This window comes from Megalops cyprinoides, chromosome 3 (genome assembly GCF_013368585.1).
Source record: "Megalops cyprinoides isolate fMegCyp1 chromosome 3, fMegCyp1.pri, whole genome shotgun sequence".
NCBI lineage: Eukaryota > Metazoa > Chordata > Actinopteri > Elopiformes > Megalopidae > Megalops > Megalops cyprinoides.
The window spans coordinates 35,130,588-35,148,951 of NC_050585.1; the positions used below are offsets into that span (position 1 = coordinate 35,130,588).

General features: G+C 41.9%; 1 protein-coding gene across 4 annotated transcripts in view; it reads right to left on the reverse strand.

The window, feature by feature from the left end:
- The window catches only part of LOC118774351 (stromal interaction molecule 1-like), a 50,033-nt gene that overhangs the window by 30,851 nt on the left and 818 nt on the right, over window positions 1–18,364 (reverse strand). For all 4 annotated transcript variants that reach the window (XM_036523671.1, XM_036523674.1, XM_036523672.1 and 1 more), the window contains exon 2: window positions 15,862–15,988. In XM_036523671.1, coding sequence (XP_036379564.1) covers window positions 15,862–15,982 — 121 coding nt within the window. In that variant the 5' untranslated portion in view covers window positions 15,983–15,988. The remainder of the gene's footprint in view (window positions 1–15,861; window positions 15,989–18,364) is intronic.

Sequence of the window (18,364 nt, forward strand, 5' to 3'; positions counted from 1 at the left end):
TCGGGGCCAGCATGCAGCTCAGCAATGAGAGCACTGAACTCAAACTGAGGTCCTATGACACTGTGATGGGATGTGGTGCCACTGTAATCTTTTACAAGGAATTTCCTCCAGAACTGCTCATCCAATAATCCCACTAAACAAATGGGACTCAGAACACAAATTATAGACATTGTGAGGCTCTTGAATCAGAGCCATCAGAGTGAACAACTGACTTCAGGGAGTTGTTCTTACTTGCCATGCCCGGTGGGTGTAAACCAAGAATTATAAAGCTTTGTTGGCACACCTTTCTCAAGAGCGCAACAGTAGGATTTTGTTCACATCAAACTCTCTAGATATCTGTGAGAAAAAGAGCAAAAAAAAAGTTTCACAAATAGGTCTTCATTGCACATTGCTGACTTTGCACACACTGCTAGCCCAGCACTGTAAAGGTTGAGATAGGGTGGTTAGTGAGAAAAAAAAGACAGCCAGACAGCTGGAGAGTATGTGCGAATTGGGCCATTTGAGGAGCTGCCCTAGCAGGCGGTTGATAAGCAGGAGGATCGATATTTGCCAGTGAGAAAATGCAGCTCTGTATCTCACTGACGTGGATCTCTGCAGCAGAGCTTAGTGGAGTGGTAACAGGTGCTACAGTGCATGCTTCCTGATTGTGTCACCGGCTGCTCCACACAGGCCTCGCATCACTACACCTTCCTTCGTGTTTCAGCCAATCGCTGAGGCCGACATTGAGACGTCCCTGCATGAGACTGTAAATACCGTGAACATAAACATGTCTATTGTGCTGGCCGTGCACCCTGAGGACAGCCAGCATTCATCTCTCTCCTCAGGAATTCAGCTTCATTACTGCGCACTATAAGCCAGGCAGACAGACAGGCTGCATTCCTCTTCAAATGAAGCCTCCGCTCTGTTCTGAGAGATACGGGATGATCCTCTCTGTGTGGGGTACGATACGATCTGTGATTTAGTAAGTCTTTCGTCAGAAGACTCTTGGCTCACGTGGCAGTGGCACTGAGCTCAACATTGTGAAAAGGTTCAATGTTGTCTTAGTAGAGAGTTCCCCCCACATCACCCCCCAACCCCCCCATCCTCCATCTCCCTGTAGCAATTAGACAAGTAGGGAGACTTTGTTACTGGCTCCTGCAGGATTCTCTCTCTCCCCTCCCTCTCTCTCTGTCGTTCTCTCTCTCACTGAGGATAAGAAAAGCTCTGAAAGCATTCCCAGATAAACCTGCAGCACGCTATGAGAGGAAGAGCAACATTTGGCCCTGACCGAAAGCTCAGAGGAGACTCAGAGGTTCTGGAGCCAGGCTGCTTTAAAAAGCACACTGTTTTGACAAGCTGCTTTATGCATAAACTTCCAAAACAAAACAAAACAACTGCTTCGCCAGAGCAGCCTACACAGAAGTGCATGCAATTTCTCTTTTTCACTGTCCTCTGGAGCGGTGCGGGTTACACTCAAATGCTCGGAGTGAAAGTCAACCTACTGCTGACTGGCGCTGAATGTCTCTGTTGAGTTTCTGCACTGGTGGGAGGTGAGACAGGGCTGTGCATCTTAAGATGGATGGGACTGGGACAGATTTCAGCCTGGGTAGCCTCTACTCTATCCCACTTCTGAGGGTCAGAAGGCCACACAAAGGTCAGGCGTCTGTTCCCTTTCACACTTGACTTACCAGCTGGGATGGAAAGCAGTGGCCTCCACTAGCTTCCTATGTCCCTCCACCAGCCTCCCTCCCTCCTTCCATCCCTGTCTGCCTCGCTCCCTCTCCCTGTCCATTCCCCAAACTGTCCGCCACCTCCTAAGCTGTCCTCTTCTGCCCTCCCCTGGGTTGTTCCTGTCCTCCAACATCCTTGATTCTGAATAAGAGTGAGGGTGCTTTAATGATGTTCAGACTGCAAGAATGAAGAATATGAAAGAAAGCATTCACTGCTGTGATATGGGAGGTCTGAGAAACTGACCTATGAAATCATCAAGATAAATAGCTGCCTACCCTCAGAAAAGTCAATGGACGTACAGGAAGTACATACAAAACACATTTCTAAGGTTTTACATCAGTACTTGCAGAGCTGACGCTCTTGTCCAGACCACGCAGCTTACACTGTGAATGTTATTTGCTAGTACATTGCTAGATATTGAATAGATATTTCACAGAGATTTAAATCAATGGATATTTAATAAAGCACTTAACATTAAAAACCTCAATCAAAGACAAAACAGCCATAGATCCAAAACTGCAGTGTCCTGGTAGCATGTCCAGCTCCCGGACCCTACTGCATCATGCCAAGACTGAGATTATTATGTCCTCTTAGCAGCCCTTGAGTAAACACGACAATGAAGCACAATTACAGACAGGTCTACACATGTAAATGTTATCCTTATTTACACATGCCTTTGGCTGCTTCGTGCAGATTGATGACTTAGTCTGATACACACTACTGCTGTGACTGAGAATCATAATGAACTCTCGGGAGTGGAACGAATAAACACTGTCTTGCTATGAGACACAACACAATGAAATAGTGCTGAACGCCTGATCCTCTAGATACACACCCACTTCCACATTACCCCTCTCCTCTTTTTAGCATTCGCAACCTGCTGTAATCCGTGCCAGTTCCAGGACTCTGGTGTTGACATATGGTGTGCAAAAACACATCTCCGTCAATACCAATAACAATACTAAAAGAGAGAGTGAGAGTGTGAGAGAGAGGAAGAGAGTGAGGGAAAGAGAGAAAGAAAGAACAGAAGGAGAGAGACATACAGACACTTAGCACTCTCAATAACACCCGCACCCTGAGCCACTACAGCCTAACTCTGCTCTATCACACATCTGTGCCCTTAAAACTGCATTCCTTACTGACTCAAGAAAATGCCTGGTAATTCAAATGCCCAGTTCCCCACACTGCTGTGCCAATCCACCATGAATAATATACACCACCATGTCACAATGCTAGTTATAAATTTGGCAGAGATGGAAAAACAGAAGTTCCCTTGAGCAAACATAATAATAATCTAGGTTCTCCAGCCCAAAAAGAGGACTCCCAGCAGAGCTTCAACAAAAACCAACAGGAAATCAACCGAACTTGAGCAAACTTGGCTCATCTTGAACCGTGAGTACCTGGATGATCATGGGCTGCTTGACCAGGAAGGCATCAAGATCTTCGCCAGGAATATGTACGGTGCAGCCCTAAGCAATGTCCACTGTTTTCTCCAGGGGACCCCGCCAAGAACCCCTACAACTTCATAGGGAATACAGCTACCCCCCCAGCGACCCATCCGGAGTAACACAGCCAGCAAGAGCCCAGCCCAGCAACAACCACGGCTGGAGGATAGCTCAGGACAGCACAGCCTAGACACGCCCAGCGCGGCACATCACACACCAGAAAAGCACGGCAGACGAAAACCCAGCCCATCAGCAACCAGTACAGCGGAGCTCTGCCCAAGGTAGCTCTGGGATGTCAGCTGCAGCCAAGCTATGCAGGAAGTGTCTCCACACATTCCAACAATTCAGAAATGGTGAGGTATGCTAATTATTGAGACTTATTTACATCACTGTGAGATAGATTGAGCTCAGTATAAGTAAAAACTCAGTGAGACAGGTTAGGTAACTGTTTCCACTGTAAATTGGACTTCATATGAAATGGGCAGGGTGTTCACCATGTAGCATCAATAAGGTGGTTCTTCACTAGCATTTCCATTCCTGTTGCTGTTAACTTGTATCTTTTGCCATTATTTTTGATTATAAATAAACTGTTTACTTGAAACGGAATAGTGAAACAGGCTTGCCCAATGGAATAGAGTATTTAAACGTTTTAATTTTTCATTTAAAAACATGTTATCTTCACCTTGCATTGAATGAGCCTGTTAGTATGTCTTCATTGACACCCTCCCCTCCCCCCACCCCCTTAGTTTGTCTGAGGAAGTAAAAGCTGTCCAGGTCGGTGACATTACAGACATGTTCAAACAAGTCTGAAGAGCAGCGAAGAGGCTCACACTTTGTCAGCTAGTCTAATGTAGTCAGTCTTTAACCTCACTAGTGGAAACCAGGCAATAGACTTATTATCACAACACATAGGGTGCAGGACAATGTGCCTGCTAAGATGAAAGGCAGATGGTATCCCCTCCATTTAAGCAAATATTATTAATTAAGGAAGAAACTTGGGGGGCCTGAAAATCAGATCTTCACAACTCAAAAGAGCCAACTTGGAGTGGATAGAAAATGCATATCTCTAAAAATATCAAAATAATTGGTTGATGCAGCACAGAACATCTTCCTCTGTACAACCCACACTCCTCCCTCAGAATTTCTGCAGTTTAATGAAAATATTTTCTCCAGCCTTGATGCAATTTGCAGGCCCAGAGAAATGTGCTTATCTGCAAAGATCTGAATGTTAGGACAAGAGTGAAACACCCCTTCAACATTATGCAACTTCACCATATCAATGGCCATAAATATTGCAACAGATTCAATGTCTTCCAAAGAAACTGCTTTGATAATATCGCTAACAAAAATGGGCAGCTATTTCTGCAGCTCTGTCAATGCATGTTGTCGAAACATTCTGAACATCAGGTTACAAAAGGATCCTTTGGGAAGATACCCCTATTGCTCTCCTCTTGGTAGCAGTGCAGTTGATTATATGATCTTATATCACTCTTTTACTTTCAAAACATTTAGTCAAGCCACTAAGCCCTCTTTCTGAATGTTTCTTAGGAAAGAGGAAACAAACAAAAACCAAATCCACAACATGATAAGCTGTTTAGCATAAGACAAGCCTCCAGATGGGTCCAAGATAGCACATGAGACTAGCAAAAAATAATGAACAAAACTAAAATCACAGCATTGCTCAAGATCTTGCGCCAAATATCCTCACAATTAAAGAGGAGTGAATATGGCTATCCAAAATATTGACTACATTTAAAAAGATGCCCAAAAGTGAAATTTAAAAGGTAAAACAACCAAACTAAAAATAGTGAAGTGATTGTAAAATAATGACAAAAGTTGTAATCGGCACAGGCAATCAAATAACCCAGACATTTACCTTTGTGTGAGACACATTTACATGAAAACAATGAAGAACATACCCACAAAAACTGACACAAACTAAAGTGGGATAAAAGTAAACTCTTCAGTAAAATCTAAAATCTAATCTAAACACATACAAACCTGATGAACTGAAAATGGAGTATGGACAAGCCAATTTGAAACACTTTACAAAACTTCTATTAAACACACAACTAGAGAAATATCAATTTTAAGAAATTAAAAAAGCTAGAGTAGCCAATGAAATGCCATCAGCATCCCCTAGAATCCATCATTACTGTTCAGGAATTGCAGGGGAAATTGCTGGCCCTGACATATTGGAAAGCCTGGGGCCCAATGACAGCCTAAATGAGATGCTAAAACACACAAGCGCCAAATTGTCCATAATGTTTAACTTCATTCTGAGTGTGGGTAACTTCCCTGTCATTTGAAATGAAGGTCTTATAAACCCCATCTTAGAAGTGCAAATTAATTTTACCACAGCAATAACTGAGGAATATCTGTGAACAGTAATCTGTGGAAGGTTCTCTGTGATATCAAGACCACTTCCTTACCAAGTACATTATATATGTCTTATATACGTGCCAGATTGGCTACCAAATCACTACACTACTGACCACGTTTTTACTCTGCATCCTGGTCCTGTTGGCACCAGAACAATAGCTTCAGCAAAGCCTGGCTCTGCTGGAGCAGTACTACTAGGCCTGAACCCTGGGAGTGAAAGAATAAAAAGACCCTGTCAAACAAAAGGCTAAGAATAAATTCATGATAACCCAAAAAAGATCCAGGTATCACAGAAGCAAACACAAGATAACATTGGACAGAAGTAAAATAAAGCCTTGCACATAATACACATACTACGCATATTTGGCTTTAAGAAAGCATGCACAGTATTTTAAAGCAAAAAAAAATAATAATTTGGGTAAAATATCTAAAAATCAAACAGTAAAACAAATTGCTCTATACCGCATCAACCAGGTGGGTCCACTTACAGAGCAAGATTTTTAAAAACAAAACAAACAGACCCTAGACAGTTGCTTGCAAAAAATACTCTAAACATCAAATGCAGGGCATAATTAGGTCAATAGCTATTATTATTCCAAATATAATACAGGACCGTACATTTTTGGAAACATCTAAAACATAATATTCCCACAAGGCCTTCCCACTTCTAGAACTAAACCCAGAGAAGAGTCCACTTCACCACCTGGTCTTGGTCCTCTCTAACCACATACAGACTCAGGATGGCTACTATAAATTAAATTGATTGCAGTAAACCAAATTAAAATGTAACAAAAACAAAACTACATCACCTATGTAGATAGAAACACAAAGGCACAACAAAGACGTCAGAGCTATCAGGGCCAAAAAGACCATTTTACCATGGCAGATTGTCTGGCCATGGTAACTGATAGAAAACTGAGAAATACCTTGACAAAATACAGACACAGCGAGCATAGCCTGACCATTGAGACCAGCCAACACAGGAAGACCTGGCAGCCTGCAGAGGACAAGCTGTGCTAACAATATCAACTTTAGCAGGTTAAGACGGAGCTACACGAATAAATCTGCATAAGGGAAGAAATCTTCCCCAAAATCACTCTCTTCGTTCCAAATTTTCTAGGGGGACAGTGGGGGGGACAATCTGGGGGACAGTGACTACTGACGCATGACCAATCAACTGGTCCTGAGCTTGACTTGTGCTGACCTCTTCTAATACCAAGCAGCCTCAAGGACAGTATGTGAGTGGAGTGGGGCAGTAGCAATTTTCTGCTCATCGCTCAAAGCATTTTGTAATCTCTCCACTCTCGCTTCACTCCAGGTTTTCTGTGCCCTGCTCCAGTTCCGCTGCCACTCAAATATGACAAAGTTCTCGCTCAATGCCGGACACGGGCTCTCCTCTCCACAGGGAATAGATTAACAGCCCAATTGATTTGTTAACTAAAATCCAATTTAATCAATGACTAATATTTATTTGATTATGCTGGTATAAAAAGTGCTACTTTGAAGAAAAAAATGAGGAAAATCAAATGACGGTAGCTAGGATTTAAATATATATGACACTTTGCTTGTTGCCAAACACGTGCAATATTGTATAGTTAGCAGTAGTATTTTAAAAATGTGCCAAGACTGTCATGTTATGTGATGTTTTAGTCATCACAAATGTAAACAACACAAAATGTCTGATACCTTTACTATTTTTTTTAGAAAAATGCTTTGGTCGATACTGCGATACATTTCAGATGGTAGAAAATGTCATAATTGACAATTTAAGGTCAATTTAGGTTAAGTTTAAGGTTAAGATCTAATTATATGTTATGGTTACAAAAATTAATATCTTTATATGTGGGTGGGTCAGGCATGAGTGGTACAATGACAATCAACGGTAATGTTACAGTGAATGTAACTATTTTCTCATTCTAAAACCATGATTTCTTGCTGACTATGTAGTATATGAGTTGCGTAATGATTTGCAGTTATGTCACTTATTCCTCTCTCTTCTCTCTTCCTATCTCTATCTATGATGAAGTAGTAACTTGTCCTGAGCTTGCTAACATTCTGCCAATTTTAAATTACTGAAATGAATGCAAGCAGATCCTGCTGCTACTTCCCCATCCCCCTACCAGCCCAGATTTCTTTTCATTATGTGCACAGAAAACTGACTTGTTTCCCGGGTACATCGTTTTTAGATTCCACAAAGAATCTTTGTTTATGGCAAAGACTTCCCAATGTTCTTGTTCAGCCTCTCCATCTGTAACCATTATCCAACATCTGCATAAATATCTTCTAAAAATAATGCCTGGCAAACTCCATCTTTCCCTGTAGCTAACATTAACAGACTGATAAGCGTCGCAGCGAATGATGATATACAATTGCACGCTGGGGCATTGCATGTGCTGTGCATATGGACTGGAACAGTATCAGAGCGGGACAGAAGACCAATGCTCCCACTTTAGGAAAAGCCGCTCCTTGCACCATGCAAAACTGGCCCGCCCCATTTGCACTTGGCTCCAGTCAAATGCTCTGGCCTCAAGACAGCACCTCCACAGACACAATTGCAATCGACCAAAATACCACACTGCAGAAACAAAAGCAAAGCATTCATTGGGGCACACAAAAAGCAGAGCAATCTGAGTATGATCGGGCTCCAGAAAGACAAGAGAATGTAGCAGATGACAAGCTAAGTTAGGCAAGACAAGCTTCCAGTTAGGCTATTCCCATGACATTCCCTGACTTTCACAATGTGTTGTGTAAGCATTAGTATGCACTATATAGCTCTGACATGCATAAAGCACTATTTAAGCAGCAATGGGATTAAAGTTACACAACTACCTGAATAAATAGCTGAATAATAACAGGACACTCAACAAAAATGCTAATGATCTTGAAAGTCCAGATTTTGTCTGTCAAAATGACAGCTAGGTTTAAAAACATTCCATCAAACCATACAAAATTTTGTAAATGATGGGTAATTATTGGGTAATGGAAACAATGAAAAACATGTTTTTTAAGCAATCAATGCCAGTTAAGCATTTTTTGAATTAGGCCTACACTGTGATGAGGGAGGAAAAGACAGGATGAAATGGAAAGAAACAGATAACCAAAAATAGACAGAGGAAACGGAAGTGGCCTGTAACGGTAGGTGAGTAAAACGCCAAAACATTGAGTGAAGCTGGCTAGTTCTGAACCAGTGTGGTAAGATGCATATCTGAGAAGGTGGGCGGTCTTTCCTCCTGTTTGTCACCAACACGGATAGGCAGTCAGTTGTTGAGTCAAACAACCTGTTTTGGATGGACACTTCCGCAATTCAGCACAGTGTCCTTAGAGACACAGGAAATGACTGCTGAACATTCTCAAAGCAGATTCTACAACAGTTCCACCTGAATATTTCTGAATGGAATAATCCCCATCTGACCTGGATAACTTCTAGGCATGAGATGAAATATAATTTCAAACTTAACTAAATGAGAAAATGACGAAATGATTTGTGGCTCTGAGAACATATAGGCCTACTTTGAATGAAATTCCCACATGGCTTCAATTAAAACTGTAGAAATCACCCCACCCCGTATATCATTATATAATTACAATATTAAATTATATTATTTTATTACAAACTAAATTACTTATATCATATTATATTATAATTAATTCTCTATTTACAATATTAATTATTTTATATATATATGAAATGATGTAACCTAGTTATTTGTAATCAAATTGACAATTCCCCATTCGTCTGCAGCTACCACTGTTGTACAAAGGCTGTGCAACTTGTGTACACAAGCTTTATGCATGAAACCTACAAATGAAATGGCACTGTGACAGTTTGGGATTTTTTGGTTTTAACTCAAACAAAAAGGGGAACCAAAAGATCTTTGTGAAGTCACGTATCTTTGCAAGTAGCAAGTATACACACAAGATGGCGGCACAACTAATTTACATCACTAGCTCATCACCTGGATTTTGCAGGAATGGGTTTGGGAGCAGAAACTCTTGACTGACGAAAAAAGCTCCAAGGCAGGAAATACTTTACCAAGATTGTTATTCAAGAATCATATAATTATGTGCTAAATTCTGAACGCGCTCAAGGGAGCTGAAATTTTTGCTTTGACCACGGACATGTTGTGAAGTATTACAAAGACGCCATTTATGTAATTAAAGACACTTAATTAACTCTGTATGGCCATCATAAAGTGCAGGAGGCACTGCCTGAGCATTTGGTGACGGTTTATCGATGCTAGTTTTGTTCACAGCTGGCAGACATGTGGAACCTGCAGAATGTGCAACTCAGGATTGGTGCTTTAGCATTGTCCAATCACTGTCAGTTAACGTTTCTTTTTATAATAATAACAATGGAATGGATTTATACAGCACTTTACTCTCAACTGCAGCCCTCAGGTTTCTCAAACGGAGGCCTGACAAGAAGTGAAAATGTTTGTGTAACGTAAGTGACAAGCCAATATCATAAACAAACGAGGAGTTGGTAACTGATTAACACTTTTTTTTCCCTTTACATCGTTGATGTGAGCATAACATTAGCAACTGAGTACTGCACCAGCGGTGTCCGATTTCATCGTCCATTGGCACTTAATTGAGCGCAGAGTCAGCTAAATTTTATGAAACATCGCCACAGAGGCCGTAGAAGTAACGACAATGATTGTATAATGTAGGTGATAAGTGGAGCTAGTAACTTAAAAAGACTATTTTCCTTAACATTGTTGATGTGAATGTAATATCGGCAATGGTGTACTGCACTGCTGATGTCCTATCAATCTCCAGTACTACTGGCCTTCATACTAAATACGGCTTTATGATCACCCTCAGTGGTAAACAGTGGCAGGTGTTTTCCACAAATATGGCAGAAGTTTGTTATAATTAGCACTACAAGCTGATAACCTCAGAATCATGTGTTTTTTTGTTGAGATGAGACTCACAATGTCCAGGCAAAGGCTTCTATATTTTTTTGACACCCTGGGAAAGATTAAAGCATAGACACGTGTGTCTTGACTCTGGATCAGTGTAATCAGAGTCAGTGCTGATTCAAGCAGATCTGCCTGCATTCCAGAGAGCTCCTTCAACTGCACCATATTCCTAAGTAAGGGCATTTCTGAAAACGGGCCCTACAAAGTGCCCTCACTTATGTATATTGGTACAGGCAGGTAGGAGTGTGTGTGTGTGTGTGTGTGCATGTTTGTGAGTCTGTGTATTGTGTATGTGTTGCTTGTGTGCATGTGTGGGAGCCTGTGGTGTGCATGTGCCTGGAGTGTACAGTGGGACAGGAGGCTTGGAACAGTTCTGTAACATGTTACAACAGAGTAACTGGTGCTGCAACCTAGATCTACCTCATCCCCCAGCTTACGTAAAAGTGTTAGGATTGCCATAAATGGGAACTTCTGAAGAACCTTTCCCCCCCCCCCTGTGCGTGAGAAGCCACAGTCCTCTGGCACTGGGGACCTCTATTTGGGGTTTTAAGCAGCTGATACACACTGTGGCAGGTGGATTAACCAGTAGTTGCAGATCTGTTTCAACTGTGATAGAGAACTCCTCCTTCCATGCTACAAACTCAGAGAAAACGTAATCGGAGTCATTGCAGAAATAAAGTTCTGGAGCCTTTTAAAACACAGCCTTGGCAAATGTTACCATAAGCCTCCAGCCCCAGAGGCAGTTTGTGTTACTACACTGCCAACAGAGCAGAGGGTTTCAGTGGACATTACAGCTTAATCTGACAGTCATCTCTAAGTTAGGGCTGGGGAGACCGCTCCACATATATTACTGTGAAAGCCTGAGCAGGTCACCTGAACACTCCAATGTCATCCCAGACATGCTCAAAAAACAACCATTGAGGTAGGTTTAACTTAACAGCTTATGGACACAATCTATATTCCCACAAATGAAGAGCAAGCTGGTGGAGTCTGGCAGATGTTTTAAGTTAAGACAACATTATTGTTTTCCTCAGTCACACGGCTGGTTGACATCATGGCCATTTTCCCAACCTTCTCAAACATGCAGGAAAACAGTACTCTTTATTTGTGCGAACACTGGCAGTCCTATTTGTGAATGAACTGTGAGGAACACAACAATGTTAAAATATGCATAACTAACAGTGATGGGTTGCATTATGAGCTACCGCATAGCTGAGAGCTAAAAACAACTCCTAATGTGCAACAACCAGCCTGTTGTTAACTGCTGTGGGTTTCTCTCTGTGTGAAAACCAGACTAAAAGGGCCTTCTCTGATCCCCTCCCCCCACACCACTGCACTGCAGCAAAATCTGGAGAGGAGACAGAGTCCCAGGGCAGTGTCTCTAATTCTGGGTTTGATTTTCATAGATTTGCTAGTATCCTCTTTCTTATTTTGCTGTTCTCAGGCAGAATATTACTTCCGCACCAATGATTTACTGTACTACCAGACAAGTCAGACAGCTCTGACCCTTCACATCAGTGCTGGGTACCGTACAGTGTACATTCCCAGGTTCCATTCCAGCCTGGCAGTAGCAGTGATATAATCCCCTGAATAAACCCCTAAATGTTATGCATGTAACCTTAAAGGCTGTTGATGGAAAATTTCTCGTGAATGTGGCATGGATGTCTCAGCCACTACGTATAGAAGTGGTATAGGAAATGGCTGCTGAAACCTGATGTAAAGTGATTCATATTTCTTAAAACTAAAAGAAAAAAAAAACATGATTTGCATCACAATTTTGAAATGTTTACAAACATACAAAGTGTGAGTGGAAGGAGAGCCTGAGAGGACGGGGTGAAGAAAGAGCCCTCTGATGCACTGGGGGCAGTTCCAGCCCCATAGACACGGCAGAAAAGCACTGTGACTCAGCATGTACAGCTGCCAGAACAGCAGGGAAGTTCTAGCCAGGCTGGTCTCCCAGCCCAGTGAATGAGGGAGAAAACTCTATCCCTTAATTAGAGCACAAGGGACCAAGGAGTGAAGTGTCTGAGTGCAGCGTCTGAGGCGTAATCAGCACTACGGCCAGTCAAAGGGAGAGAGAGATGGAGAGGGGGGCGAGAGGGAGAGGCTGGGGACAGAGAAAGATGCCATGTCTCTTCAGAGCACGGCTTCCCCGACGTGCGGATCACACTGGGAGGGAATGCCTCACTTCGTTGGGACAGATGGAGTGGAAGCCCCCAGCAGGTGATAGTAATGCTGCCATGCTCCCGGATCACGTCTCACTGTGAAAGCAGACAGTGGCAATCTAAACCTTCAGATCAACTCACGTGTCATTAGTTTTACGTTAGCCCTCCTGTGTCGTTTTGGATTTAAAGCTTCCCAAGGCTCCAGATTGCCTATTTACGTGGAACCATTTCGAGAAATAAAACTATGGGTTGCATTGGCTGCACTGAGTGTGCGCATTTGCATAGTGCCCACTCGACTCGCTGAGGGCTTACAGTCGAGTTAACCCTTTCCAAGGCCCCAAGGCCTTTACCACAGGCAGCAGCTCTCCCAGCACACAACTCTGAATGCTCCACCTCAGATAGCAGATCCAAACAACTCTCGGAACTGTCTGAATATCCATAAAGCACCTTACGTTGTCTTGGAAAAGTGAAGCTATAAAGTGATGGGTCATAATGAGGTCAGACATTTTGTCTCTCCACTTCAGGGAAAGCCTTTAAGCTTTCCAAACTCTATCCTTAACATCTGCATGGCTTTCAAGCCCTCAGGTTTTGAAGCACAGTCATTTGGAGCAGTTTACCGCCACTCATTAAAATCCGGAAGGAGGAGGTGTTTAAAATACCCTCTGAACAACTTGACGTTCTCCAAATATATACTTCTATTAGACACAAGAGTCCTGTATATAGGAAACTGTCTATTAGACGATAATTCATACATGCCACAACCTTAATGTCAACAATCCACAAGAGCCCTGAATAAACAGCCATTACAGGAAACAAAGGGTTTGGCACTTAACTCCTGCGCTCTGCTGGGCAATTGAGATATGATGCATGCAGACCTGACCAGCAGAGAGGGGAAACCGCTGGGTGCCTGCTCTGTCGCCTCTGTAATGCGGCTTTGTTTCAACTGCTCACAGAAGTCAGCCATTCTTGCATGGCCTAGATAGAGAAATGCTGTGGTTCAAAGCCAAAATACCCTGACTATAGTTATGGTTTAAACATATTCTTTCTGTTATCACATATATAAAAAAAATACAGTACATCTGAAATCATTCCTCAAAAGGTTGGTGTATTATGTTTGACAACCACGGTTGCAAAAAGAGTTTCAAAACAGATGTTTTACGTACAAAGTGACTGTTGGCAAGACTTCAAGGCTGCACACATAGGCCCACCACTAAGATTTTAACAAGATAGTGTACAGTATATTCAGCTGTCTGTTGCTCTTCAGACTAGACTTCCACACATTTGTTTGTGGCCACTTTCACAGAGCAGTTGAAATTGGGTCTGAAGACATGTTACATGGCACCTTGAGATGTTAAACACTGGGAATGTGTTTGGTTGAACATCCCAAGCATCTGTTAACACAGTCCAGTAAGGGCCATCTGTTTGCTTAGTGTCTGCTTCGTACATCCACCCATCCAAATGTTTACTGTGTTGATATTTATGAGAGGCCAACACGAGATGCCTTTGACTTTCTTTAAATACATTTCTGCACCAGCATCTTTCACTCACCCAGTGACACTCATCTACCATGCTTGCACACCACGCGTGGAAAATTAGCTACAGTATTGGTTCGAACGCCTTCTCAACACATCCCTCCAAGTTGCATATCATCATGACTTCAGACAAAGAAAGAAAAAATCACCCCCACAGAATGTCACAGCATAGGCCTTGACCGCTAAATCAAAGCAAACAGAGCCTGGGCTATAGCAATGTTTTGGATGAAAGATATTAGTTGAACCAAGGAAAAGTGCATTTTGCACCTAAAAAGCAAATTATTAGGGAGTTAGATAATATTTGCACAGTGAATGGATGTGAACAAAGTATATGCTAGCAGATATAATGCAATAACTACATATACGGCAATATATTCTATATGGCAATATATTTTATATACATACAGTATATGTATTTTTTTTTTCTTTATAGAACATGACCCTTGCCTGATATTCAGAACACCCTCTGAGGCTTAAATATCAATAACACAGTCACTGAGCCTAAAAACCTCTTGGCAAGACAATGTTTTTATTTTGGCTTATGGCCCACTCCAGATCATTTAAAAAGGGGTCATAAGTCAACCTACTCTATCAATTCCAATGGCTGCCTCTTTGTTTTTGTTAAAGCAAGTAAATGATGCACACGCTTATCTGGGTCCACATTTCTACATTTGGAGATAACCCATATCAGCAAATAAAGCCCATTTACCATGAGTGTGATACCCTGAGTGTCTCACACCTTGGATAGTGAGACTTTCATCTTAATGATATCCTCCATCTACTTTGACGCCATGGAAGTCACACCTCTACGCAGGATTTGTGCATTAAAACTTTCACCCCTCCCCTTTCCTTCTTAGGGATGACCATCTGTGGCCAGACAAGGGATGAACCCACTAACTGAACTGGTTACTGTACGGTTACTATACTTAACATATGAAGAGTATGCTGTTCAATGATGCCGTCTCTGCTGGAGCATACAGTAGTTACTAAAGCCATTCATGTGATGGATTTCTTCTTTTCACTTTACACCAAGACTACTATTGATTCTGTGTTCATCATTTGAGAGCAGGATCCTATAATATGCTCTAATCTGTACTAATCTGTAATCAAAGATCATTCAGGGGATTAACTGTGCTGGCTGCCTTTATGATCCATCACACCCGCATGTGACTCAGTCAGTGACCTGAGAATGAAAAGGGTGGTAGGGCATTTTGTCCCGCACTGGTAAGCACTGCTCTCTCTAACCTAATTGGGGAATGTACTGGTAAGCATGGTGGAATTTTGACCTGCCTTTGATAGAATCTCAATGAATTCTGACACAAGACTGGCTAATTGGTTCAAATCTTTGATATGGCACAAGTACAGAAATATTACCATATTGGTCATACAACAAGGTATTAATAATTCAGATCATTAGGAAATAGTGTCATGTTTGTAGTTAACATTGACCCGCTTAATCGATTCATACATTCATGATTTCAGTAGGTCTAGTAGGTGATGACACCCCCCTCCCAAAAAAAATACTAGCTATCCATGGTGTAGAGCTGTACCACCTCACCCAAGCCACCATATAGTTAGACACATAGATGAATTGCGATTACGTGAAAGATGTCCTGATACGGTCTATGCGAAAACTGATGAATCTTCATTACTGCGCCCTCCGTGGTCTTGCATCGCAAATGCTTTTTACAGATTTCTTTCTTACCAGATAGGCTGTTATCCCCATTCTGGTGGTCCGAGAGTGCTTGACCCGGCTTCTCCGCCTGACACTTCCCCAAGATGCATAGACATAAAATCCAAAGGGTCGCCAGTTTGTCGAAATCCATAATGTACTTGGACAAGCAGGAGAGGAAATACAAATGTTATCAAACATGAAAGCAAGATCCCGCCCTGATGCCATGTTTTCTACATTAACAATGTAACTTGGATGTTATCAGTCATCATAACTTATATTAAAAAAGAGTGGTTTGTAGACTAAGGTTTTTTTATGAATATGTATTACGCTTATCCCATTGTAATGTTATATCTATGATTGTTCTGTGTTATATTAGTATAACACATATAGCTCCACATTTGCGAGCCAAACACGGCCCGTTTCATCTCGAATTTAAAGAGCTCAGAGTCAGTTCATTTTCTTTTTTCAAATTAATTCAAGACACACGTTTTGATCCAAGTAATCGGTTTGGTTCCTTGATCATTTAAATCAAAATAAATCCTAAAATGTAACGACACGACACTGAGCATTTCGGCTCTTGGTAGTGGTGAAGACAAACTGCATGCAATTTTACTAATCAGCCTAATAACAATAATACAGCGAGGAAAGCACAGTGAAAGCGAGTTGATTGTAATTACATGTCTCATCTAACAAACCCATCTAAAACCGACTATGTCAATAGGGGAGCTGGCAGCAGACATTACTTTGAATACAAGTGCCTCTTTATTGATAAGTACAATGCCACGTTTACAGCGCCGGTATTTATTTATTTTTTTAGTTACTGCTGGTTTCCATTAGTTTTAGTCGATTACGGGGATACAATATGGTGTCAAATTGACTAAAATAAATATGTGTCCCGAGTTACATTTGGAGCCAGGTGACTGGAACTGTGGCTTACTGCGCAATAGTGCGTAATGGTCGAAATCTCCACTTACATCCTTTCACTGTTCCACAGGTTACGCGTAAGACTTTCTTCTTTTTACTTACAATTATTAAAGTCGTGCACTACGAATAAAACCCCATCTTCGACATCAATTTATATACAGTGCTGGCCAAAAGTATTGGCACCCCTGCAATTCTGTCAGATAATGCTCAATTTCTCCCAGAAAATGATTGCAATTACAAATGTTTTGGTAGTAATATCTTCATTTATTTTGCTTGCAATGAAAAAACACAAGACAATGAAAAAAAAATTAAATCAATTATCATTTTACACAAAACTCCAAAAATGGACCGGACAAAAGTATTGGCACCCTCAGCCTAATACTTGGTAGCACAACCTTTGGACAAAATAACTGCGAACAACCGCTTCCGGTATCCATCAATGAGTTTCTTACAATGCTCTGCTGGAATTTTAGACCATTCTTCTTTGGCAAACTGCTCCAGCTCCCTGAGATTTGAAGGGTGCCTTCTCCAAACTGCCATTTTCAGATCTCTCCACAAGTGTTCTATGGGATTCAGGTCTGGACTCATTGCTGGCCACTTTAGAAGTCTCCAGTGCTTTCCCTCAAACCATTTTCTAGTGCTTTTTGAAGTGTGCTTTGGTTCATTGTCCTGCTGGAAGACCCATGACCTCTGAGGGAGACCCAGCTTTCTCACACTGGGCCCTACATTACGCTGCAAAATTTGTTGGTAGACTTCAGACTTCATAATGCCATGCACACGGTCAAGCAGTCCAGTGCCAGAGGCAGCAAAGCAACCCCAAAACATCAGGGAACCTCCGTCATGTTTGACTGTGGGGACCGTGTTCTTTTCTTTGAAGGCCTCGTTTTTTTTCCTGTAAACTCTATGTTGATGCCTTTTCCCAAAAAGCTCTATTTTTGTCTCATCTGACCAGAGAACATTCTTCCAAAATGTTTTTGGCTTTCTCAGGTAAGTTTTAGCAAACTCCAGCCTGGCTTTTTTATGTCTCTGGGTCAGAAGTGGAGTCTTCCTGGGTATCCTACCATAGAGTCCCTTTTCATTCAGACACCGACGGATAGTACGGGTTGACACTGTTGTACCCTCGGACTGCAGGACAGCTTGAACTTGTCTGGATGTTAGTCGAGGTTCTTTATCCACCATCCGCACAATCTTTCGTTGAAATCTCTCGTCAATTTTTCTTTTCCGTCCACATCTAGGGAGGTTAGCCACAGTGCCATGGGCTTTAAACCTATTGATGACACTGCGCACGGTAGACACAGGAACATTCAGGTCTTTGGAGATGGACTTGTAGCCTTGAGATTGCCCATGCTTCCTCACAATTTTGCTTCTCAAGTCCTCAGACAGTTCTTTGGTCTTCTTTCTTTTCTCCATACTCAATGTGGTACACACAAGAACACAGGACAGAGGTTGAGTCAACTTTAATCCATTTTAACTGGCTGCAAGTGTGATTTAGTGATTGCCACCACCTGTTATGTGTCACAGGTAAGTAACAGGTGCTGTTAATTACACAAATTAGAGAAGCATCACATGATTTTTCAAAGGGTGCCAATACTTTTGTCCGGCCCATTTT